General features: G+C 57.1%; 2 protein-coding genes across 4 annotated transcripts in view; one reads left to right on the top strand and one right to left on the bottom strand.

The window, feature by feature from the left end:
- The window catches only part of LOC148646713 (uncharacterized), a 263,071-nt gene that overhangs the window by 182,756 nt on the left and 54,623 nt on the right, over positions 1-25,692 (bottom strand). The gene's annotated exons all lie outside the window — the stretch shown is intronic.
- LOC148646716 (equilibrative nucleoside transporter 2-like) lies at positions 611-24,210 on the top strand. Of its 3 annotated transcripts, none has more exons than XM_088608884.1 (13): positions 611-766; positions 10,653-10,694; positions 12,856-12,937; positions 13,241-13,398; positions 13,969-14,108; positions 14,578-14,712; positions 15,418-15,515; positions 16,469-16,547; positions 16,789-16,898; positions 17,447-17,549; positions 17,930-18,015; positions 19,501-19,700; positions 20,381-24,210. In XM_088608884.1, exons 2-13 carry the CDS (start codon positions 10,666-10,668, stop codon positions 20,490-20,492), a joined length of 1,332 nt encoding a protein of 443 aa, XP_088465010.1. In that variant the 5' UTR covers positions 611-766; positions 10,653-10,665; the 3' UTR covers positions 20,493-24,210. The 3 variants fall into 3 exon arrangements, with proteins under 3 accessions (XP_088465010.1, XP_088465009.1, XP_088465008.1); XM_088608883.1 differs by lacking the exon at positions 611-766 and adding an exon at positions 3,979-4,254; XM_088608882.1 differs by lacking the exon at positions 611-766 and adding an exon at positions 8,318-9,161.

Below are 25,692 nucleotides of genomic sequence, written 5' to 3'. Positions count from 1 at the left end.
GTGAGCGCCCCCTGCTGGCCCCACTAACACCTCTTCCCTGTACAGAGCTCTGAGTGGAGGGTCCAGAAAAGCGCTATAGAAGTGTAAGCAATTATTATTATTAACCAGATCGCAGGTCTGGGGGTCCCCCAGCACCGGAATGGGAATGGGGGAACCCCTGCTGTACTGTAGCTGCCTCTGGTGGGCGGGGGGTCATTCTCCCTCTGATCTTGATTGAATCAGTGAGTTGGATCAGAGGTCGGTCGCTCGTCTGGCGAACCTCTCTCTCTCTCCAGCTCCGCTATCTCCGCTGATCGGGACCCCATTGTCTTTCCTGGCGCTAAACCGATCAGCCGCTGACCTGATCAGTCCCACCATTGTGTGGGCGCCGTGGGAGTCCGGTCACCCGTGCGAATCGCCCTAAAAAAAAGATCCATTTACAATGCCTCGCTTCCGTGGGAGAAATAATGGCGTGGCTTTGAACCGAGAAGTGATTGATTGATTGATTTGAAAGTGAAGAAGGGGTGTCGGGGTGTGACGAGCTCAGGGCTGCTGCTCTCATCTGAAGACGCCGCGCCACGGCCCCTCCCTCCCTCCCGTGTGACGTCACGGAGAGGGGGGCGTGTGCTGTGTGTTGCGTGAGCGGCGCGTGCGTTTTGTCCCGCTCGCGACAGGCGCACGGGAGCCACCCGCCAAATTTCAAACGCGCTCCCGGACGCCCAGGAGGTGAGACGGCTCTCCGGTCCCTGCTCCTTTCTCCTCCGCCTTTCACCACAGGGTTCAGCAGGTAGGAGCAGCCCACGCCCGTGGGGAAAAAACCGCGGGGGAGAAGAATCATTTTTGTGTGTGTGTGTGTCGCTCGTCCCCCGACGTGGCGCCTCCGTCCTGTTGTCGTCGCCGTGAATGTGGAAATGGTCGTTTTCCGCGCACTAACGACCAATGTGTCTAATTGAGGTCCCTGTTTATGAGCTGGGGGAACAGAGCGGGTACCCGCGAAGCCTCTATATTATTATTATTATTATTCTATCATTGTACACCGCGCCTTTAAAAGTGTACCTGCACCGCTCATCCTTCACGGCTTGTTATTATAGTGACTATTGTTATACTCACCCTCCCTTGCGTTAACATAGCGGGGGCTCGAACCCGGGACTCCCGCGTCTCTCTGCAGGGACCCAGCCCGGTGAGCCAAAGAGAGATCTCGCTACAGCCGACCAGTAGCTGTGGTCCCGCTATCACAGGGAAGGGCGGTGACGTCACCTGCTCCGGCACGCCGGCTCTTACACAGTGCCTGTCGGCCGTAAGCGTTACACTATATCCTGCGAGTATAAGGGGCGCCCGGTGAGAGGGTGTTCGAGCAGGGAGCTGTGTGAGCCGGCGCAGGCTGTAACGGGACGAGTGAGGGTTTTATTCCCTGTTGGAAAATAGCAGCACCTATCGGCGGTGGTCTCTAGGATCACTTTATCGGCCCTATACGATTTCTTGCATGAGGGATGTGTCTTTTCGCAGGCTTGCTCTCCAGGAGACACACAGACAGGGAGAGAGAAGCTGGGGGGTCAGAGCGCAGGGTCGGGCATTTATACAGCACCCCTGGAGCAGCTGGGGGTGAAGGGCCTGGCTCAGGGGCCCCCACGGAGTAGGATTCCTCTGCTGGCTGCGGGATACGAACCGGCAACCTCCCAGCCACAGAGCCACCGGTCCGCCCCGGGTTTGGGGGTACAGTGGGGAAGCGAGGCGCAGACACGGATCCAGTTAGATAGAACCCTTCTGACGGAGAAGGTGTGGAGTTTGGGTTTGAAAGACTCGTTATTATTATTATTATTATTATTATTATTATTATTATTATTATTATTATTAATTGTGGTGACAGCCGGCTCATGATCCTCCTGGGGGGTGACTATTTTAAGGGGCGCACCTCTGATCGTCCGAGTGTGCGGGTGGGGGGTCCGGAGTTACGCGCTCTTTTGCGATCTTGGGGGTAACAGGTGCGTTTGGCTGAGCTGTTACCCCTGTCTGTACCCCCCCCCCCGTCGCCCCTTTCCTTGTTTGGCCGCGTAGCGCAGGTATTCGTCCCGCCTCCTGTCTTCGAAACCCTGGACCGTGTCCCAGCACTTCCTGCTGCTGCCGCGGCAGTTCTGCGTCTTGTTTTTCGGCGTTTCCCTGAACGCCTTTGTGTCGGAGCAGCCATGCAAATGAGCCTGTCACTGCACCGGACGAATAAAGCCCGTGATCCGACCCCAGGGGGCCCACCCACGCGTGGGGGGGGGATTGTCGGGGTCAAGAGTACATCCCTAACGGGATATCGGCACGTAGGACGCGATTGCGAGAGGAGCGGCGTGGAGAAAAAAGACCGATTGCGTGGACAGGAGAAATCGAGCCAGGAAGGACGTCGTCGTCACGAAAGGAGAATTCGCTGCTCCTCTCCGCGGGTGACCGGGGGTCCGATCTCGGGCGGCCCTGCTCGTCCTCGCTGAGAGACCTCGCAGCTGAATACCAGGGGGTGCGCGCTGAGCCCCCACGTTAAAGACACCCTCATTGTGAATACAAGCCGGAGGTCGGTGGCGTGTTACTGTGTGAGGCTTTGTTGGGGTGGCTCTGTGGCTGGGAGGTTGCCGGTTCGAATCCCACAGCTGGCAGAGGGATCCTACTCCATTGGGGCCCCTGAGCGAGGCCCTTCACCCCCAGCTGCTCCAGGGGCGCCGTATAAATGTGCTCTGACCCCCCAGCTTCTCTCTCCATGTCTGTGTGTCTCATGGAGAGCAAGCTGGGGTCTGTGACATTCCCTACTGCAAGAAATCGTATATGGCCGAGAAAGTGATCTTGTTTTGCCCTGTTTCTCAGGGTTTAGCGCTCAGTAAATATTGCTTTTCCACCTTGATAGCGTGAGGAAGAGGGTGGAGCATTAGACCAGCGTCTTTCTGAAGCAGTGCCATCTCTCTAGCATCGCTGAAAGTTTAATTGTTACTAAACGTCCTGTTTCAATATTACTACCTCTTGTGAATCAGAACGTGACGTCAAACTTCTTCAGTCTAACCGGCGCACTTAAGGGCATCAAGCCAATGTTTTGCAAGTCGATCCCAGACTGTTGTGTGTGTGTGTATACTCACAAGCAGTTGGGTTTTCCAGCCTAGCGACAGCCCTGCAGGGGGCACGCTTGCCCCCACAAACTCCGCTCGACGAAATAATTAATAATAATAATAATAATAATTGCTTTCCACTCGGAGCTCTGTCCAGGTCATGGGGTTCTCCTCCACCCCCAGCAGTGTGTACCCCCACCTGGGTGAGGCGCCAGTCCGCTCCCCACACCCCAGCTCTCAGTGGGGAGGAGAGCAGAGAGATGGAGCCAGTTCAGAGAGGGGGGTTATCAGGAGGCCATGATGGGTAAAGGCCAGGGGGGAAATTTGGCCAGGACACTGGGGTAACACCCCTACTCTTCTCGAGAAACACCCTGGGATTTTTAATGACCCCAGAGAGTCAGGACCTCGGTTTGACGTCTCATCTGAAGGACGGCGCCTGTTTACAGTCTAGTGTCCCCCGTCACTATACTGGGGCATTAGGACCCACATGGACCACAGGGTGAGCGCCCCCTGCTGGCCCCACTAACACCTCTTCCAGCAGCAGCCGCAGCTTTCCCAGGAGTCTCCCCTCCAGGTACTGACCAGGCTCACACCTGCTGAGTCTCCAGTGCAGGGCTTCCAGCAGGGAGCTGCAGGGTGATATAACTGTTCTGTATTGAAATAGTTTTATTTTCAACGCGGTCGGTAGATCTAGATCGATTCATACTGTGCGCCGATTGGCGGCGAACCCTGGCGGCGTGTTATTTTGTTATTTGCTTGTCCACTTCTGTTCTCGGCGCTCCTTTGCTCCTTTTGTTTGGATGTTTTGACGGTCTATCGCCCCCTGCGGGCGAGGAAACGAGACTTTCCCCAGAGCCCGGCGGCGTGGAGTGAAACCGGCTCCTTCTCGTTTCCTCACACGCACTTCCTGCCCGCTCGAGCGCACCGGAAAGGTGCAACGCGGAAGTGCAGCGCAACAGCGGCGCGCTGCTGTCAGGCAAAGAAGAGAAAAGAGCACTTGACACGCCGGCTGAGCTCACACGTGTGTTGAGACTCCGAGGGAGGTCCGATGGCGGCGTTTCTGAGACTTACACGGACTCCTTAACCTCTTTGGGTCCGAACCGACCCCACCCCCCGCCTCGGACCCGGTTAGCCCGGACTAAGGCGATCGATAAGCCTCGAGTCTCGTCAGCAGCACGCCCGGCTTGTTTTGAACCTGAAGGTAAGGTGAGGTGAGGTTACCTCACTGTTTCTGTGGGGAGACGGGGACCGCGCTGTCCTTGTAGTATGACCCTCCCGGGGAAGGCGATCGGAGGTGGCAGGGGGGTTGGGTGAACAGACCAGCCTTTGTGCTTGGGGGTGGTGGTGGTGGGGGGCATATCTAATTGAGCGAGTTTACTCAAGTGCCGCAGTTTGTCTAGCGAATTTCGTGGCTGAATCCGGCTACAATAAGGCCCGTTGTCCGCGCTGTCTCTCTCTCTCTCCCTCTGAACGGACTCGTTTGTCAGTTGTGGCTGTGGAGACGCCGTCGGGCAGAGATCACTGGCTCGAATCGTGAAGATCAGATCTGGACTCGCTGTAAATAAACGAGAACCTCCACGGTTTCGTCTGTCTGTTTGTCGCCGGGCAGCTGCCTCAGCGCGCTTATCGAGCAAGCGTTTCAGGCGCTCGTGTGGCGTTGGGGTACCCCCGCGGTGCCGCTGGGACCCCTTCAGAAAGATACGACATTGGCCGATTTTTTCGATTCTCGTTTCCAGTCGCTTGATATGGATGTGCGAGGGCTCAGTATCTGGCTTGAAACGATTAGCTATTGTGATCGATCGATCGCCGGTCGCGCAGGTTTAGAGAGCGATACAAACCGGGCACATCGGGTTAGAGTGTTGTCGACAGCCACTGCAGTTCTGTTCACGATCATTGCGGTGGAGTTTGCTTTTAAGAGAATACAGTGTGCCTCTGATGCTGGATGCGTCGCCGTAGTGTGCTGTGAAGCGTTGAAGATGGATCGTGGAGAAAAGAAACAGGATTAATCTCTATTCTGCGCTAAAAACAAAATCAATGTCCTGTTGAATTCCTCGTCAGGTTTGTTGGTCTTGATGTATGGAGAACCTGGCTGCACTGTGAGGGTACATGCCGAACAGTCCCTGGAAAAGGTGGTCAGGTTCCAGGGTGGGTGTCTTTAGCCTGCTGCCGCTGTTTTTAGTGAGAGAGCGTACTGCGAGGACAGTTCTGTAGTCCATGTTGATGCGTTACAAATGAGGAGCCCTCTCTCATCAGGCTGATCCAAGACGATCATCCGTTCCTTTGGTCAGCAGCCATATCACCCTGCAGCTCCCCACTGGAGTTCAGCAGGTGGGAGCCTGGCCAGTACCTGGAGGGGAGACTCCTGGGAAAGCTGGAAGAGGTGTTAGTGGGACACTAGACTGTAAAAAGGCGCCGTCCTTCGGATGAGACGTAAAACCGAGGTCCTGACTCTGTGGAATTAAAAATCCTCGAGAAGAGTAGGGGTGTTACCCTGGTGTCCTGGCCAAATTTCCCCCCTGGCCTTTACCCATTATGGCTTCCTAATAACCCCCCTCTCTGAACTGGCTCCATCACTCTGCTCTCCTCCCCACTGAGAGCTGGGGTGTGGGGAGCGGACTGGCGCCTCATCCAGGTGGGGGTACACACTGCTGGGGGTGGAGGGGATCCCCATGACCTGGAAAGAACTCTGAATGGAGGGTCCAGAAAAGCGCTATAGAAGTGTAAGCAATTATGAATTGTTTTTTCTGGGAGATTCCTGTCAGATTTCCTTAAGCAGCCTGGCTGGGTAGCTTGTTCCGTGCCCCCGCCACCCTTTGTGTAAAGGGTGCATCCTGTGCTTGGTTTTGAAAGCTCTTCCCCGTAGTTACCTCTTGTGCCTCCTGTCCCAGCTGGAGGATCTCACCCGGCCGGTTCTTAACGGAAACCGGGGGTCCGGCTTCAACAGCCCCCCCTCTGCGGAGCGACACGTCTCCTGTTGTCAGTCCTTACCACACGACAAGGGGGAGCCTTCAAAGTGTGAGGCTTCCCGACTTTTCTGAGCATCTCCCCCCCCCCCCCCCCCCCACCCCCTTTTAAAAAGGAAGTGAGAACGCTTTTTTTTTTGCACATGATTGCTAGTTATGCTCAAATATTAAAAGCGGAACTGTGAGCCGGTGGATTTGGGGCAGATCACCTTGCAAAACAAAGGCGTAAAACTGATCCCCCCCCTCCCCCCAGACTTTCCCTGGAGGGTTTCCCTGGGGGTTGTGGGGGGGTGTGTGTGTGGGGGGGGGGCGGGGCCCTGGCTCCTCATAGGCAACTGGGGGAACCCCCTGCTCAAAGGGGGCTGGGGCTGTCTGACCCCGGTTTTTACTGGTTATGCGGGGTGGAATTTTACTGGAAAGTCTTCAGACTTAAAGGGGGAAGGAAAATAAGGTTGCACAGGGTTCCGAAGCCTGCCGATAACCCAGTGTTGGGTGGGTGGGGGGAGAGATCCAAGCACGAGATTGAGGTGTATATACAGCAAGTCAGGGTGACCTTCGTCCCTGCGGTTTCAGTTCTCTGTGAGAAGCGAGATTCAGTTATCTTCTCCTTACCCCCCCCCTCCCAGCGGTCTGTGGGTCAGAAATGGCGAGCTCAGCAAAATCTCTCTGGCCGCCCGTCTCTATGTCACGGGTTTCCGGAGCGCAGGGCTCTCTTCAGCCAGGACCTGCCAGAGCCCCGGGACCTGAGCTCGTCCGCCCGACTGCCTGTTTTAGGCCGTCCCTGAGAGAGGTGGCTCTGTGGCTCAGGATCTGCGCCTGTGGCTGGGAGGTTGCCGGTTCGAATCCCGCAGCCGGCAGAGGGATCCTACTCCGTTAGGGCCCCTAAGCGAGGCCTTTCACCCCAGCTGCTCCAGGGGTGCTGTACAATAGCTGACCCTGCGCTCTGACCCCCAGCTTCTCTCTCCCTGTCTGTGTGTCTCCTGGAGAGCAAGCTGGGGTCTGTGAAAAGACACATTCCTAATGCAAGAAATTGTTGGGGCTAATAAAGCAACATTATCATTACATTAAGAGTCCACACTGCTGTTGCCCAGATCGCGCGTCGGCTCAGTTCTGGGCGGTTCTCGGGAGGCCAGGGAAGCATTCGGGTCAGTTTCAATGCGCAGGCGCTGGTGAGCACTGGCTACAGGGAGCTGCCAGGCTGTTGTGGGGACCAGTTGATGGAGCCAGTTCAGAGAGGGGGGTTATTAGGAGGCCATGATGGGTAAAGGCCAGGGGGGAAATTTGGCCAGGACACCGGGGTAACACCCCTACTCTTCTCGAGAGACACCCTGGGATTTTTAATGACCACAGAGAGTCAGGACCTCGGTTTGACGTCTCATCCGAAGGACGGTGTGGTGTGGGTGTGCTTGTCTGTGTGTGTCCTGCGATGGACTGGCGTCCTGGCCAGGGGTGTACCTGGCCTGTCGTCCGTTGCTTGCCAGGATAGACTCCGGCTCCGCTGCGACCTTGTTCTGGATTAGAAAATGGACAGATGGAAGTACGTATAGTCGGGGAAGATTAAGCGCTGCACACATGCCTCGCAGCCCGCCGGCGGCACATTTCCGTTTCCCCCTCGTTCACCTCACGACTGGGGCCCGCGGCGATGGGGCTTCAGAGCGGCGCGCGACGCCGAAACCCTTCCCCCGTGCCTTTCCTGCACGGGTGCGCCTCGAGAGGGTTTCTCTTAAGCGTTTCGGGAGCAGCTCGAGCCCCTGACCCCGCCGTCCGAGGAGGAAGGGAGGCTGTGTTTGTGGGGAGCCGGTTACCAGGCGACGCCCGTTTTTGTTTCCGTGTGAAACGCCCCTGATCCACTAACAGCTGGGAGCTGTCCAGCGCTCCCAACGACGAATCAGACTCCCTCCCTCTCTCTCCCTCTCTCTCTCTCTGACTGGTGGAGGAGTTAAAGAGCCACACACACTCACTCTCCAATTTCAGGCTCGCCAGGATCCCAGCGCGACTAGTATCGTGCTGACTGTTCTTTTTGTTTTATTTTTGGACTATTTTATTTTTGCACTGCCGAGAGGCAGCCCTCCTCAGAGAGCGTGGTCTTTCTTGCATCCCGGGTTCTTCTGGGGGGGGGGGGCAGTATTCCGACCGTCTGGCGCCTGCCCTGTGTGGGAACGTCTGCACCCTTCCAGCCCCAGCTTACTGACTTAACTGAAGCCCTGCTTGTCCCCCTCCCCACCCCTCCGGCCCAGTCACCGTGGAGACGCTCTTTGCTCCCATCCCGCCCCGTCCCTGTGTTTTTCCATTTATGAAAATCGGGAGCCGCTCCTCCTGTTTGCTCCTGCCTCTCGGATTCAGCTGTCCCGGCTCCCTGGTGCGGGGATCGTGCGGGGGGGCGTCTCTCTCTCTCTCTCTAGGCGTTTTTTATCCCCCCTCCCTGCGATCGGAGGTCCAGCTTCCCCAGAATCGGCCGTCGCGGCGTCCCTGACGCTGAGTTTGGTTGTGTGGTTTACCGAGGGCGCGGGCGGCCCCTCCCGCCGTCCGAAAGTATGCGCTCCGGCTGCCTGGGCTTGCCCTCGAAGCCTGGCGCCGAGCTCCGGGGAAGACCGACTCCCACCCGTCCCGCCGCGGATCCCGGCTCTCTCCGGGAGGCTGCACGGCCTGCGGTCGTTTGAAACCTTCCCAGCGGTCTCGGCGCCTCCGGTTTCCCACGGCTCGGATTTTGGAAATGCGGGGAGGCCCTGCCCTCTTTGTCTTTGGCTACTCGTTTTATCCCGGACGGGGCCGCCTGGCGCTCTGAAAACGGGGGGGTCCCCCCTCCTCCCCCCTCCTGTTTAGGATCCGAGGAGGCGGAGAGGGAGTAGTGGAACAGGAACAGTTTCCTGCGCGGCCGGCGGTTCTCGGAGAGGGGTCTCCTCGTCTGCCCCCCCCCCCCCCGCCTCAGGGGGTCCTTCGTCTCTCTCTCTTGCGTGCTCCCTTGTTTTCCTTCGGAGCGCCCGCCCCGTGTTGTGGAAACGCCGTTGGATCTCCTGTCGTCGTCGCCGTGGAGACAGCAGTGGGGGGGGGTGGGGTTCTGGGTTCTCGAAGAGATGTCCGCCCGTCACTCGCCCGCGGCGTCCCAGATGCCCCCAGCGCCTCGGGAGGGGGGGGCGCCCGACAGGTGAGATTTCGCCAGTGGGCACATGCAAGGCCGATGGCGAGAGACTTCCCTGGTAGGCCAGGCCGAATGCAAAAATGTAGCCTAACATAGGGCTGGGCGATATGGCCCAAAACATGATCACGATAAAAGTGTTCATCAGTCGATATCGATAACGATCGCGATAGATGTCAAATCATTATTTCTTTCAAGTTTAAAGGCAGGTTTTTTCTCCCGAGTGAAAGTTGAAGAAAGCCAGACAGCGAATTGGGGAATTAAACAACTCTTTATTTTAAGAACACGACAAACACTTGCCAAACGGCAGAAACATTCAACAAATCTGAGGGAGAGAGTGTTCAAGTCTTTTTTTTTTATGTCAAAATATGCATGAGTAAAATGTACAAAATAAAGGAATTAAATACTGCAGTGTGATAAAACACACATTGAAGATGGCTCAGACAGCCTGCAAAGTTTCATGTCTGATCGTAAAAAGCCCAGAAAAGTTGCTTTCTAGGTTTGATCATTCCTGGGCTCGGAGCAACGTTCCCAGACAGGCCCCGAACCTTTTTAGGCAGGTGTGTAGATGTCTTTTTTTTTTTAAAAAGGCAGATTTCAGGACGTGGCCTGTCCTTTTCGAAGCGTGCTCTAGGTGTTCAAACTCCTAAAGAAAAGTCAGCGACCAAATCGTCCTGCTAGACGTCTGTGGGCCTCTGTGGGCCTCTGTGGGCCTCTGTGGGCCTCTGTGGGCCTCTGTGGGCCTCTGTGGGCCTCTGTGCATTCAGCATAGTGCAATCGGAAGGGCCACAAAGGTCTCTGTGGGCCTCTGTGGGCCTCTGTGGGCCTCTGTGGGCCTCTGTGGGCCTCTGTGGGCCTCTGTGGGCCTCTGTGCATTCAGCATAGTGCAATCGGATGGGCCTCTGTGGGCCTCTGTGGGCCTCTGTGGGCCTCTGTGGGCCTCTGTGGGTCTCTGTGGGCCTCTGTGCATTCAGCATAGTGCAATCGGAAGGGCCACAAAGGTCTCTGTGGGTCTCTGTGGGTCTCTGTGGGTCTCTGTGGGTCTCTGTGGGTCTCTGTGGGCCTCTGTGGGCCTCTGTGGGCCTCTGTGGGCCTCTGTGCATTCAGCATAGTGCAATCGGATGGGCCTCTGTGGGCCTCTGTGGGCCTCTGTGGGCCTCTGTGGGTCTCTGTGGGCCTCTGTGCATTCAGCATAGTGCAATCGGAAGGGCCACAAAGGCCTCTGTGGGCCTCTGTGGGCCTCTGTGGGCCTCTGTGGGCCTCTGTGGGCCTCTGTGGGCCTCTGTGGGCCTCTGTGGGCCTCTGTGGGCCTCTGCATTCAGCATAGTGCAATCGGATGGGTCTCTGTGGGCCTCTGTGGGCCTCTGTGGGCCTCTGTGGGCCTCTGTGGGCCTCTGATTGAGAAAGCAGTCAAGGTCCAAGAAGAGGCGGTTGACTCAGTCTCGGGCTGGCCCTGCTGTATCAAACCAGTGTGACTGACCCTCTCTCCCTTCCCTACAGGAACGTGCTGACCATGGCCCGGAAAGACACCCCGACTGACCGGTGAGTGATCATCTCCCCCCCCCCGTCCTGGTGTCTCAGTGGTCCGTCCACGGTGACGTTCCCAACGCTGCGGACCTTCCTGCGGCCCTGTTCCTGTCTGGCGTGGCGGGATCGAGCCCGGACCGCGCCGGAGCCGGGCTTTGAGCCGGCGTCGGTTCTGTGGGACAAGCGGCCGGGGGCGGAGGGGACGATCGGGGATGTTTCGGTTCTTCTCCCAAGTTTGTTTGTTTGTTTGTTTGTTTGTTTGTTTTCCACTTGTTTGTTTTCCACTTGTTTTTCCGACTGCCTTGTTCCCGTTGGAGGATTTTCCTCACGGCTTCCGTCACGGAAAATGAAAACTCGGAAGTTGGTTCGGAGACAGAGCTGAGGGGAGGAGGAGGAGGAGGTCTCTCAGGGATTTGTTTTGGGGGGGGGGCTAGATGGCTGTGCTGGGCCGAAGAGACCCCCTGGATCAGAGCTGGGGGTCCCAAAGTCACCCCCCCCAGCCGGAATCCGGCTTCCTTTTAATTGACTTGGCTGCCAGTCCGATCGGGAATATTTCTAGGCTGCTCTTTTTTTTTTAATGATAAAATTCTGCTTTTAGCGACAGTGCTATTTTTCTTCGACATGCCGACTACAAGAGGCGAGGGGGGGGGACGCTTCCAGGGAAGGGTCTATTGTTCTGTCTTCAGAAGCCGAACTATTTTTCTTGAGCCTCAGGAGAGGGGCCGATCCCTCTCTCCCAGCATGCTGTCCGCCGACAGCAGCGGGACGGGCTTGTTTTGAAGCCCCATGTTGTCCTCTCCCAGTGCTCTGTGAGGCGGGTTCCCATCAAATTTGCCCCCCTCCCCCAACAAAGAAACAATTTGGCTCTGAACAATCTGGCTCCATCACGCATCCCTCTAAATCCCTGAACTCCTCCATGTTGTGTACAGGTCCCCTCGGAGGCTCCGGTCAGTCGGGGCCTGTCCCGTGCTCGCTGTGCGTGGGAATAAACCTCTCACTGCTGGGGGTCCTGCCTTCTCTCTCTCTGCTCCTGCGTCACGGAAAGCCCTCCCTCCGACTCCTCCAGAGCCAAATTCTTCGTCTCTCTCTTCATGTCTGATCTCACAAACTTTTTACTGGGGCTGTTACTGGGTCTGATTGGCTTTCTTCCCATCCTATGCGATTTTACTTAAACTTTTAAATCGGGGCTTTCGTCTGTGTCCTCTTCACTAGGTGCAGCGTCCTTGTTTGTATGGAAAGGTGCTCTATAAATAGGTTATTATGACAGACTCGGGCATTTCACACGTTGCGAATACCAGGGGCCTCGTGTGACTGTGTCCCACATAACGATCCCAGATCCCTCCTCTCAAGTGTGTGGGGGAGACAGCCCTACATAGACAAGAACAGCCACCCTGACCAGCCTTTTCCGGCCTGTTTGTGCTTCGTATGGAGAGTTACAGAACAGTTGGGCTTTTTTTTTTTCCAGTTGATACAGAGTGGTCACTTACAGAAGGGTCTCGATATGATGGCTACATCAAAAACGTTGCCGTTTAAAAAAAAACACGAACAGTACTATTTTAGCACAGGGGGTGAGAGTGTTGAATGCTTCCTCTCCTGCCTGGCAGGAAATTTCTAGACGACGTCGTGTCTTCGTCCCTTCTTTTCAGCACTGAAAGCAGCGCTGTAGCTTCACCAGGGAGCTGTCCTTGTCAGCAGTTTGATAGACACTTTTAATTAATTTATTTTTGATTTCTTTCCCCCGTTTTGCCGTTTCTGTCCCTAGCGGTTGCGATGAGGGGGAAGCAGAGGGGTGAGGCACACGGGCCGGGGCAGAAAGAGCAGAGTTAGAGCAGGGGGGGGGGGGAGCCTTACACAGAGGGTGGTGGGAGCGTGGAACAAGCCGACCAGCCGCCTTGAAGCCGACACCCTCCCCGAGAAATTGGCTCGATCCGTTAACTGGCGGCCGACCCGATGGGCCGGGAGGGCTCCAGGTGTTCGAAACCTGTATGTCCCTGCGCTGTTGTGTGCGACGTGTGGCCGCCGCAGAGTGTGAACAGACCCTTTCTCGAACCGTCAGCCGTCTTCGAAAGCCGGGTTGAGGCGGGGAAGAATCTGGCCATTTTAAAATGAGCGGCCCGGGCGAGTCCCGGGAATGGTGGAAGCCCGGCTCTGAGACTCCCTCTTCCTCCGCTTTCAGAGGCCGGATCGTGGGAGTGATCTTCTTCATCCTGGGGCTGGGCACCCTGCTGCCGTGGAACTTCTTCCTGACGGCGACAGAGGTCAGTACCCTCCTCCCCCCTCCTCCTCCTCCTCCTCCTCCTCCCGTCTCCAGGTTTATTTTCAGATCCGGGGGGGGGGACACACGAGCCTTCCGTTAGCATCCCGGCTCCTGGAATGCTCTGACGCCCCCCCCCACCTTACTAATCTTTGACTTGAGTGAGGGGGAGCCGATTCCCAGCGCGGGGCAGTTTCCTCGCCGATCTCAGCCAGTCGGCAGCGGGTGGGCAGCCATCGTTAGGGGCAGTTCTGACGTGGCTCTCTCCTTCCTCCTCCCTCCCCCCCCCCCCCGTCCTCGGGCACAGTACTTCCAGCGCCGCCTGCGGCACGAGGTCAACGAGTCCGCCTGGGCCAACGGCACCGTGCCGCTCCAGAAGGAGTACCACTTCAACAACTGGATGACCCTGCTGTCCCAGCTGCCCCTGCTCCTCTTCACCTTCCTCAACTCCTTCCTGTATCAGTGGTGAGTGGGCGACGGGGCCACGGGGGGGGTGGGTGAAGGGTGAATGGGAGCGCTTCTTTAATAACCCCCCCTCTGAACTGGCTCCACGGGGGACACTAGACTGTAAACAGGCGCCGTCCTTTGGATGAGACGTCAAACCGAGGTCCTGACTCTCTGTGGTCATTAAAAATCCCAGGGTGTTTCTCGAGAAGAGTAGGGGTGTTACCCCGGTGTCCTGGCCAAATTTCCCCCCTGGCCTTTACCCATCATGGCCTCCTAATAACCCCCCTCTCTGAACTGGCTCCATCACTCTGCTCTCCTCCCCACTGAGAGCTGGGGTGTGGGGAGCGGACTGGCGCCTCACCCAGGTGGGGGTACACACTGCTGGGGGTGGAGGGGATCCCCATGACCTGTACAGAGCTCAGAGTGGAGGGTCCAGAAACTGCTTTGGGACGGGTGGGGGGACTCCCCCTGTCCCCCCCCGTCCCTCGTCTTCGTTGTCCGACCGAACGAGCGCTCTGTCGAAACCCGGGCGCCGTTATCCACAGCCTCATCCTGTGATGTTAACCCCTCCTCCCCCCCTCTCCCCAGGATCGCGGAGAAAGTGCGCATCGCCGGCAGCCTGGTCTTCATCCTGCTCCTCTTCGCCCTCACGGCGGCCCTGGTCAAGGTCCCCATGGAGCAGGACCAGTTCTTCTCGGTCACCATGGCGACCATCTGGTTCATCAACTGTGAGTGCTCGCGCGCGGGGGGGTAGGGGTCAGGGGTCAGAGGTCAGGTCCGGGAGATTAGACGGCCCTTGTGCCGGCTTCCAGAAGCTCAACATTATAAGGACTGGGAGCGACAGAAGAAAACAGTTTGATACTGGTATCTGGAGATTTATCCTGTTTGTAGCCGTCAGGTTGAGGAAATGACTTTTTTTGGGGGGGCGTTGAATTTAAAGAAAGCTGAATTCGAAACCAGCCCCTTTCTCCCCCGAGTTTCGTCATCCCCGCAGAGCCCTGATCATCCGAGGAGCCAGGAGAGTTGGGGTTGTTCCCCGTTGATAAGCGACGGGTCAGGCTCGTGAAACTCTGAATCGTGGCGGCGCGCAGCAGGAGTCTCAGTGCGCTGAGCTAGGCTGCTGTCAGAGGCCGTGCTGACCGAGCTCGTTGATCTTGTGGGTGTTAACCCCTGTGTGTGTGTGTGTGTGTGTTGCAGCGTTCGGGGCCGTGCTGCAGGGCAGTCTCTTCGGCCTGGTGGGGATCCTGCCCCAGAGGTACAGCGCCGTCTTCATGAGCGGACAGGCCCTGGCTGGCACCTTCGCCGCCCTCGCCATGCTGATGGCCATCGCCAGTGAGTGCCACACCCCCTTCTCGCCTCGCAGGGGAAGCGGCCGGTCCGAGGGGATCTGGGCTGGGGGGGGGGCGAAGAGAGGGCATCTGGGCAGGGGGGTGGGCGAAGAGAGGGCATCTGCCAGCATCAGCAGCCTTATCACTCTGCAACTCACCACTGGCAGCCTGGTCAGTACCTGGAGGGGAGACTCCTGGGAAAGCTGAGGCTGCTGCTGGAAGAGGTGTTAGTGGGGCCAGCAGGGGGCGCTCACCCTGCGGTCTGTGTGGGTCCTGATGCCCCAGTATAGTGACGGGAGTGTCCAGAAAAGCGCTATATAAGTGTGAGCAATTATTATTATAATAAGTGGTGAGGAGAGGAGATCTGGAGGCGCGGTTTATTCGCTCCAGCCTGTCTGTCCTGGAGCAGCTCTTGGCTGTGCGTCGTGTGGGTGTCTTCTAGGGGACCCATGGCAGTCAAGGGGATCTTTTGGGGGCGCAGGTGTGCCCTGCGGTTCAGAGAGAGCCGGGTCACTCCCGGGTGTGACCCTTTCTCCGGCTCCGCCTGCTGATTTCCCACAAGGCCATGCGTGGCCTGTCGGGTGGGCGGTGAAGTGAATCAATTTATTCCGGAGATCGGGCCTGTCGCCTCTCCGGTCAGCAAGGTGCATCGTGGGTATGTCCTGGCCAGGGCGCAGAGGGGCCTGACTGTGGCGCTGTCTCTCCGCAGGCGAAGCCGATAGAGAAACCGCGGCTCTGGGCTACTTCATCACCCCCTGCGTGGGCACGCTGGTCACCTTGGTGAGCTACCTGGCGCTGCCACACCTGGTGAGTGCCGCCCTCCTCGTCCTCGGACGGTCGGCGGTTGAGCACCCCCCCAGCAAGCGAGGGGCGCCTCCAGGCTGGGTCGCAGGGCAGCATCTGTCTCGGGGCCCGAAACCGAGAACCCACCGACAAGAGGCGTCCCGGTTTTAAACACGCTTCTGCTCCGTTTCTACTTGTTCCGTGAAAGTCATTCCTCTTCCGTGAAGCCCACTTGGAGAGCACGTTGACGCTTTCTGTTGACGGGACAGGGGCCCAGCGGTGAGCATTCCTACCTCACAGCACCGTGGCCCTGGGTTCAGTTCCTGGAGTCTCCCGGTGTTTCCTCCAGGTGCTCCAAGTTTCCTCCCGCAGTCCAAAGACATGCTGGAGGGTTAACTGGCTTCTGGGAAAACTGGCCCTGGTGTCACTGTGTCTGTCTGTGCGTGTGTGTGTCTGTCTGTCTGTGCGTGTGTGTGTCTGTCTGTCTGTGCGCGTGTGTGTCTGTCTGTCTGTGCGTGTGCGTGTGTATGTGTCTGTCTGTGCGTGTGCGTGTGTATGTGTCTGTCTGTGCGTGTGCGTGTGTATGTGTCTGTCTGTGCGTGTGTGTGTGTATGTGTCTGTCTGTGCGTGTGTATGTGTCTGTCTGTGCGTGTGCGTGTGTGTGTGTCTGTCTGTGCGTGTGTGTGTGTCTGTCTGTGCGCGTGTCTGTCTGTGTGTGTGTCTGTGTCTGTGATGGACTGGCGTCCCATCCAGGGTGTAGCCTGCCTTGCTCCCGTTGCTTGCTGGGATAGGCTCCATCTGCCCCATGAGCCTGAATCGGAGGACGAGTTTAGAAAATGGATGAATGGAAGGGACTGTCGAGTCCAGACAGGCCATAAAGGGTGCGAAGGGTGGGGGTATCTGGTGGAGTGGACGGTGGGGAAAGAACGAGTGTCCGATCCCGGGGCTGATCGGCCTTTCCTCCCCCCCCCCTCCAGGAGTTCGCCCGGTTCTACTTCAGCGCCGGCGGGCCGAAGACCTATGAGCTGGAGAGCAACGACGAGCTGCTGCGCACAGGTGGGGGCGCCTGGGGGCGGCGGCCGTGGTCTGGGGAGGGAGGGGGCGCCGCCATCGAGTGGCGGGGTGGACCGCCCCTGGGTTTTTCCCCAGTCCGAGCCCTGGGTGCGTCGCTCGTGTTTGATGGGGTGTCGCTGTCCCGGCCCGTCTCGTGTTGGGGGGGGGCGTGATCTAATCGATGAAGATGACGAGCTGTGCCCCTTGCCTGCGGGTCTCATTCCCCCCCCCCCCTCTCTCCCAGAAAACGGTCCGACGGAGAACGGGAAGCCGAACGGCCAGGCCCGCCTCGCCCTGGAGAACGGCCCCCCCGGCCCGGCCAAGAAGTCTTCGGTCATCCAGGTTTTCAAGAAGGTGGGTCCGGCTCCTTCCTTCCTTCCCCCGTTTGTCCTCCCTGTCCGAAACCCCCGCTGGCCCGGTTTCCGCCTGCGGAGCTCTAGGGGGGGGCGGGGGGCTCCTGCCTCTTCCCGATGAGGAGGGGGGGGGGTGCCGTTTCTCCCAGAAGGCACTGCTCTCGAGCGGCCACCCAGCGCGCCGGAGAACGAGGACGTGCGGACGGGCTCCTGGCGGGCGTCGGCCTCATCCGACCCCACGCGCTGGGCGGTCGGCTTCATCTCTCGTCTTCATCGGCCCTTCTCCCTCGCCGCGCCCGTGACGCTCCGAAGTCTCCAGCTGACGCACTAGAGCAGGACATTCCGTGCTCACGGGTTGTCGGTACCCGATTGATCCCGGGACTTCTTCCTATCCCAGGAAACCTGCTCTAACAGCATGCTGGGTGGTAGTGGAGGGGGGGGGGGATTCGTCGCCAGCACCTCCCAGCCTCTGCGTCGAGTCACTTCCGTTTCCCCGCCTGAATCGCCATCCTTCCTCAGCCGCCCCCCTCCTCTCCCTCTCTGTCGCAGATCAAGGTGATGGCGCTGTGCGTGACCCTCGTCTTCACCATCACGCTGTCCGTGTTCCCCGCCGTCACCGCCGACGTCAAGACCCTGTATCCCGGGAAGTGGGGTGAGTAGCCCCTGAACCCGAGCCTCCCCGCTTCCTGATGGGAGGCCGATCTCACTCCCAGGGTTGTTCCAGGAAACTCCGGTCGGGCATTGTTACGGATTTTCATTTGGTTAAACCGCCTGCCTGCCTGCCTGCCTGCCTGCAGATGGGGAACCTTCAATCAGGGGGGGTGGGGTGTGCATCATTAATTTTATCGCTGCACACCCCCAGGAAAAATTCAGTCCAGGGGCGGGACAAGGAATGGGGGGGACGCAGCCCAGGACGAGAGCCGCGCTCCCTCCTCCGGTGTTTCCCCACATCGTGCCCAGATCAGCAGGGGGGACCCCCCCCTCCCCCCCGAAGGCCCTGGCCTCACGCCCCCCCCTCCCCCTCTCTTCCAGAGGCCTACTTCATCCCAGTCTGCTGTTTCCTCACCTTCAACCTGATGGACTGGATCGGCCGGAGCATTCCCAGCGTCGTCCAGTGGGTACGTGTCGCGTGTCCGGCGACGGTATAGCTCCGGGGGGGACAAAATTGGGACAAAATTCAAACGGAGGTGTCCTGTACGGTCGTTTTTCGGTTTTTTTGGAAGATTGGAAGGGATACAAAGTGAAAAAAGAGAGAGAGAGAGAGTTTTGTCAACCCTGCCTCTCCGGGAGCCACGTTCCTCAGTTCCTCAGACAGTCCTCACGGTCGCTGTAAGGGGATACCGTGTGCGTGTTTCCTCAAGACGTTTTATTTATCGGGGGGCGAAAGGAGATGCAGATGGGCCTTGCGCAGAATAAAGTAACGCCTTCGTCTCTCCTTTTGTCTTTTATATCATTAATTTTTGACGTCGGGATAGATGAGGTTACTTCTGGAAATGTATCGGTAAAAGCACGACAGGCAGATTGCTCTGTCCTCTTTCACAGATCTTCTCAGTGGGGGTCACTAATTTCACCCAGCGGCCCAGTTTATGCTAAACCTTTTCTCATCGGTTACAGGCGGAGAGGTGATCTTTCCCATGATATCCATCCCCTTCACAGCACTGACCCCTTGATCGGATTTCTCCAGTGATTCTTCATTGATAAGATCACTTTATCGGCCATATCCAATTTCTTGCATTAGGAATTCATCTTTTCGCAGACCCCAGCTTGCTCTCCAGGAGACACACAGACAGGGAGAGAGAAGCTGGGGGTCAGAGCGCAGGGTCGGCCATTGTACGGCGCCCATGGAGCAGCTGGGGTGAAGGGCCCTGCTCAGGAGTCAATCCAACGGAGTAGGATTCCTCTGCCGGCCGCAGGATTTGAACCGGCAACCTCCCAGCCACAGGGGCAGAGCCTTAGCCACAGAGCCAGGACTCCGCCCCTCGTGTTTGCGATGTGTGTGCTCTTACTGGCAGCTATGAGATGTGTGTGTGTGTGTTTTACTTCATCCGATCAAAAGTTAAAAGTACACGACGGAGAGTTCGCGAGGTAAGGACGACCGGTTAGTGACGTTTAATCCGAGGGGCAAGCGATCCAGTCTTAGCGCGGTTTGGAAACCTTCGGGGGACACGGGGGCCCCGTGGGATATCCAGTCGCGCTTCGGGTGGGCCGACGGCGCCCGCTTCTGGCGAGGATGGGTCGACGAAATTCTCTCTTTTTTTACTTTGTGTCCTTTCTACACGAAACCAACAGAGCCGTATGATACGTGTATAGAACCGTTGGGTATGGGAAGGGGGGATTAAATTGTCACTTCTTAAAGGTTTCCGTTTGATTCACAGGACAGAGATGTCACAGAGAATCTTGTATATGATGATATTTCTAAAACGTGTGCTCTTTTTATAAACTCGGACTCCCCTTTTTCCTGCGCCTTCAAAAGCGGACTTGACCAGTCGGGTTCAGCTGTGGAGTACTGTGAGCTGCGCCCGGCGTTCCCGGATCTGGGAATGAGCGGAGCAGGGATCTCTACAGGGCCTGACGTCGCTGCTGTCTCTGTGTCTGTCTCCCAGCCCCCCAAGGAGAGTCGGCTGTTCCCGGCGCTGGTGGCGGCGCGCCTGCTGTTCGTCCCCCTGCTCATGCTGTGCAACGTGCAGGCCCGCGCCCGCCTGCCCGTGTGGTTCGCCCACGACGCCCTCTTCACCGCCATCATGGTCCTCTTCTCCCTCTCCAACGGCTACTGCGTCTGCCTGTCCATGTCCTACGCGCCCCAGTGAGTCCCCGCTTCCTCTCACACACCCCCTGTCCTCCAGAGCAGAGAGGGGACCCCTCTCGCACTCCCTCGCCCTCTAGAGCAGAGAGGGGACCCCTCTCGCACTCCCTCGCCCTCTAGAGCAGAGAGGGGACCCCCTCTCGCACTCCCTCGCCCTCCAGAGCAGAGAGGGGACCCCCTCTCGCACTCCCTCGCCCTCCAGAGCAGAGAGGGGACCCCTCTCGCACTCCCTCGCCCTCCAGAGCAGAGAGGGGACCCCCCTCGCCCTCCAGAGCAGAGAGGGGACCCCCCTCGCCCTCCAGAGCAGAGAGGGGACCCCCCTCGCCCTCTAGAGCAGAGAGGGGAACCCCTCTCGCACACCCCTGCCCTCTAGAGCAGAGGGGGACCCCTCTCACACACCCCTGCCCTCTAGAGCAGAGGGGAACCCCTCTCGCACTCCCTCGCCCTCTAGAGCAGAGGGGGACCCCTCTCACACCCCCCTGCCCCTCTAACTCGGCGATGAAAGCAGCACAAACACTGCTCCACTGTACAGACCGGCCCAGACAGGTGTGCTGGATGTAGGCGGGGGGGGGGGGCAGCTGAGTCAGGAACTGCCCTGCACTGCCCCCTGGTGGTGGTGGCGGCTTCAGAAAGCTCTTATTGAACCTCCCCCTCTCTCCCTCCCCCCCCCCCTCCCGCAGGATGGTGGAGCCGCAGGACGCCGAAACCGCGGGGGCGCTCATGACCTTCTTCCTGGCCCTGGGTCTGTCCCTGGGGGCCGCCCTGTCCTTCCCCCTCCGCTTCCTGGTGTAGGAGGGGGTGGGGGGGGGGTAGTGGCCCCCCCACATGCGCGCCTGCTGAGGATGGCACGACCAGACAGAGCGAGGAGAAGGTAGCAGGATCTGAACAGGGGGGCCCTCTCGCCCTGCCACGGACCCCACAGAGATGAACCCCTGGCCTGGCCTGGCAGCCCGAGTTTCCTTCTGTTCACAAAGACACCCCTGTTGTTGTTGTTGTTTTTTTATTATCTTAGATGAGAGGGGGCACTGCCCATAGCAGGCCTTCCTTTGTCATTTATTTATGATTTTTAATGCCTTTTATGAGTTTTATTGTGTTAGTTATAGAAGGGCACTCTTTCTCCTTTATGTTTCGACATCGTCGAAGAAAGCAGGAGGCCAGGTGTTGAGGTTCCTGGTCCGATTCTCCTAGGGGCTGGGCCCGTCTCTTGTTCCCGTCCCGTACGAGACTCCTGCTGCTGCTCTTGCCTAGTTTTGACCTTTGACTTCTGCGCGGCCAGATCGCTAGGATTTTATTTTATAGCTGTCGCTCCCGGCCTGCTTCCTTCGAGCCCGGGTCCAGGCGGCGCTCGCCAGGCCGGAGTCACGAGCGAGTGAGCAGCGAGGCTCTTGGGAGGGGCCGACCGCGCTATCCCAGCAGGCCCCCGGGCTGGACGCCGGCCTAGCCTGCCCGCCGGACACCTGTGGCGAGGTCTTTGGGGGTCCTGTGCGAAGAGCAGGAGAATCTCTCTTTTTTTTAGTGTTTTTGTCGGTCAGCGGCGGGCTTCGCTGGTGGGGTCCCCCCCCTGTTACTGGTCTCCCCAAAGCTTGGATCTTCTCGGTTCTTTTTTTTTTAGTTTTTAGTTGTTTTTAAAACCCAGCTCAGGAGGGGCAGTCGTGTGTTTTCTCGCTCAGGGGACTCGGCGTCCGGATTTAAGGGAATTTAGTTGTGGGGATGGGAAAGGCAGCTAAGGTATAAGGTCAGGAAACAGATCAAGGTCTCTAAAGGAAGAGGCTACAGCAATCTGGAGGAGAAGCCAAGACTTTTTTTTTTTAACCCGTTAATTTATTAAGTGTCGATACGGGTGCAGTACAAGAGAACTTTATCGGTGGAGAGGGCGAAAAAGGGAAACTCCCTGGCCAGTGAAAATGTCTTCCCCCCCCCAGTTCATGGCTTCGGGAGGATCAGGGCAGAGTTTCTGGAAATCTGTGATTTAGGTCAGATTTGTTTTTGTTTTTTTTTAAACCCAGGCTGACTTCATGTGCAGTTGTTTGATTTTTTTTTAAGTGGCTGATGAGAGCTGCCGACTCATTAAATCTGCCCCCTCCCTCACTTGCTCTTTCGCGCTTGTGTGACTCGGTGTCCCTCTCTTTTTTTTAAGTTCGGAGCGGCACCTTACGCCCCGCTGCGGTTTCGGGGGGGCGCTAGTCCATCACAGAGCACGCGCACAGACCCACTCGTTCAGGGCCAGTGTTCCCAGATCCCAGTCAACCTCCCAGCCTGACTTGGACTGCGGCAGGAAACCCACGTGAACGAGGGGGGGAACATGCAAACTCCACCCAGACAGCACACCGGGTCTGGACTTGAACCCAGGGCCCCAGCGCTGACCTGCGACCTGTGCTTTTTGGTACTTCTTAATAAGACGTAGGGCCCCCCTCCTCCCCCGGTTTGATTCAGGTCCTGAGGCGCCAGTCTGGGTGGAGTTTGCATGCTGTCCCTGCCTGGCCCGGAGGCTCTTGAGGACCTTGCCGTCTCCGTCCTGGGGTAGCGCACTCCTGTGCACCTGGGATGGGCTCCGCGCCCTTTTCCCAGGGATAACCGGCTTTCCGATGATGGATGGAAAATAGTCGAGCCCAAGGAACATTTGTTGGATAGTGCCTGGCTCCCTAACAACAGCACCCTAACAACGGCCTTGGAACCAGCAGTTTTTTTTTCCCCTAATCCTCCATTAGTTTGTGGATCTTGGGGGGGGGGGGGGGTAGATTCGGTCACTCGCGCACGCCCGTGTTTTCGTTGACTGGATGGACCCCCCCCCCGCTCTCGGAGACGAAGGCCCGGATCCCGTTTTGAATCGGTCCCGGTGCGACACCAAAGGATATACAGCTCTAGAGAGTACTGGGCACAGAGAGCTGTGGACAGCCCCAGTAAGGTCAAACTGGACTCATCAACCTCTTCTGCATCTGCTGCTGTGGACAATTGGAGAGACACCCCGAAAACGCGCTGGGTTCTGGCCAAGCCGCCGTGGATCAGGACGGTCGGGGTACCTCGGTTCTGGCGTCTCGAAAGAGTTGGGGGTTTCTTCAGTGAACTTTATTGAAAAGGGACTGGAGGTGGAGCGATCGGGATTTGAGTTAAATGCTCGGGCTCGTGCCGAAGCATTTGAAATCCCAAGCTCCCAGCGGGGCTCTCTGAAGCGGGGAAGCCCGATCGGAACTGCGAGAAGATGTACATTCTGCTGGGAAAGCAGGCCGTGTTCCTTGGATCTGAATGTGTCAGTGGACTGTTGATGTTACTGTGTTAAAAAAAGCTGGTAAAGTTATCTTGGTCCACGAAAGGTCTCCGCTCCAGTATTTTGTTTCGACTCCATCTTAGATGTAACTATGCAGTTTGTCTTCAAACTCTCTAGTGGGGGGGTAGCTGCCCTGAAATTGTGGGGAGGGGGAGGTTGCCATTGTCTGATACGTGACTCAATGTGTTACGTTTTTCCAAGTTTATTCAACACTGTCGCTCTTCAGAGCGAAGAAGACGCTCCCCCGAGCAGAGAGAGAGACTCCAGCCGCGGGTCCTGAAGGGCCCGATCCAGCCGGGTTTGTAGGACGATGCGTTGCTGAAGCCTACAGCCCCTACGATTAAGCCCGTTTATTCAACTTGGTCATTTAGAGATCATGCTGGACAGAATTCCTCATCCCCTTCGGTCTGTAGAGGTTCATGCTTGTTTTAGGGCGGCCTTTTACACAGCATTGACTGGACTGGGGCTCCTCAGGACCAAGGCTGGGGGACCCCTGATTCAGGGTGACCTGTAAGCGTAACTGGACTGGGTCTCCCCAGGAGCAGGGCTGGGGGACCCCTGATTCAGGGTGACCTATAAGAGTAACTGGACTGGGTCTCCCCAGGAGCAGGGCTGGGGGACCCCTGATTCAGGGTGACCTGTAAGACTAACTGGACTGGGACTCCCCAAGACAAGGCCTGGAGACCCCTGATTCAGGGGGACCTGTAAGACTAACTGGACTGGGGCTTCCCAAGACCAGAGCTGGAGACCCCTGATTCAGGGTGACCTGTAAGAGTAACTGGACTGGGGCTCCTCAGGACCAGGGCTGGGGGACCCCGAATTCAGGGTGATCTGTAAGAATAACTAGACTGGGGCTCTGCGGGACCAGGGCTGGAGACCCCTGATTCAGGGGGACCTGTAAGACACTGGACTGGGGCTCCCCAGCTGGGGAAACGCAGGGATACCGGAGAGCCCCAGAGAGGTAGCGCTGCTTGGGCGACGCCCTTCTCAGGCTGGTGGGAAGATGGGGGGGGCCATTTCTAAGCAATAAGGGAAAACGTACCGAGAGCAACAGAAAGGGAGCCTGTTGGTCTGCAGTGATTCTGTGTCCAGGTGCGTTTGATGCCCATGACGCACGTTTTGTCCGCGGGCCTGTGCGACTGGGACTGCTGTTGCCTTTGGTTTCGAGGACTGTGCTGGAGAGGGAGAATTTGCGGTAGTTCCTCATCATGTTCACTGTCTGCTACAATAAAGTGTTTTTCTGAACTGATGTGTCTTTTTTTAACAGTGTTGGCAGTGTTTTGTACAAGTCGGGGGGGGGGGGACAGCCAGGAATCATTAAGCCCTTGGTAAAGGGCACCCTGACTCGGGCAATATTGGGGCTCCCCCTCCAAATAATAGATCACATTGTCATTACCCTTAAAACCACCTTGGAGTTTTTGTCCGTCCATCCATCCCATTTTCTAGCTGCTCTATCCAGGAGAGAGTCGTAGGGGGGCCACAGCCTATCCCAGCATGCAATGGGTGCAAGGTGGGGTACACCCTGGGCAGGCCACCAGTCCATCACAGGACACCCGCGGGCACCCCAGAACGATTTGCCCAGACGCTGCCAGCATGTCTTCGGACTGGGGCAGGAAAGCAGCTCACCCAGAGGAAGCAGGGAGAACGTGCAAACTCCACCCAGACAGCACCCCGGAGCCAGAATTGAACCCAAGCCCCCCTACTGCTACCAAAAACTGAAAATAAGTTCTTGGATGGAGAATGGTGAGATTATCCAGATCATGTCCTGTAAGTGTGTGCAGCCTTTCATTCCTGCTGGGCTTTTAACATGCTAAACCTGCTCGTTATTAGATCATCTGGCCCAACATCCCAGCAGCAGCTGCGCCTGCAAACCTGGGACAGGCGTTTCAGGGCCTCAGTGCACCCGCAGTGGCAGTCCAGAATGAAAATGAGCTGAAATTTCAATCGCTTCTTGACTTGTACCATGCAAGCCCTCTACTCCTCTCCAGCAGCAACCTTAGTTTTTCCCAGGTGTCTCCCCTCAAGGTACTGGCCAGGCTCAATTAAATCAGAAGAGGGAGATTTTTTTGTCCAAGGCGATCTCACACCTACACTAAAGGTATATTGACAAAGGGAAAATAGCAGCTACATTTTAGATTATTAAATGTTTCACCACCTGTGTCTGAATTATTACTCTTCACCACAGCTGTGGCAGAGTAAAAGAAACCACTTGCCTCGAACTAAACCATCCCCTTGGATATAATTCTTGATAAAATCTTTACAAGGTGGGGATTAATTAATTTACTTATCAAGTTATCTGCTTGGCTTATTACTGATTTTCTCTACTTTCTTCACCCCTTCGCTGTAACAGTATTTAAGAACTGAGGCATTGGAAAAAATAATGTCAGTGTCAGAGATTGGAATCGAAGATGAGCTTCTAGTGCAGGTTTAAGTGACATCGGGCCCCGCCAGCTGTGGTCCTTGAACACCAGGAAGGTCTCTTGCAGGAGTTGTGCGATGACAACTCCTGTGTGGGGGAAAAAAAACTCTGATCTAATAATAATAATAATAATTGCTTACACTTTTATAGCGCTTTTCTGGACACTCCACTCAAAGCGCTTTACAGGTAAATCAGCTATGAGCTTCATTAAACAGGGAAAAGGCCTGTAAACCGACCGGAGCCAACAACTCCCAGCCTAGTGCCGAAGAACAGCGAACACCTGCGTGACCCTACAGCCACGCTCCAGA

The sequence above is a fragment of the Lepisosteus platostomus genome, chromosome 16 (assembly GCF_059453375.1).
Source record: "Lepisosteus platostomus isolate fLepPlt1 chromosome 16, fLepPlt1.hap1, whole genome shotgun sequence".
Lineage (NCBI taxonomy): Eukaryota > Metazoa > Chordata > Actinopteri > Semionotiformes > Lepisosteidae > Lepisosteus > Lepisosteus platostomus.
The sequence above is the reverse complement of the archived record's forward strand: the minus strand, read 5'-3'. Positions and strand labels throughout refer to the sequence as shown.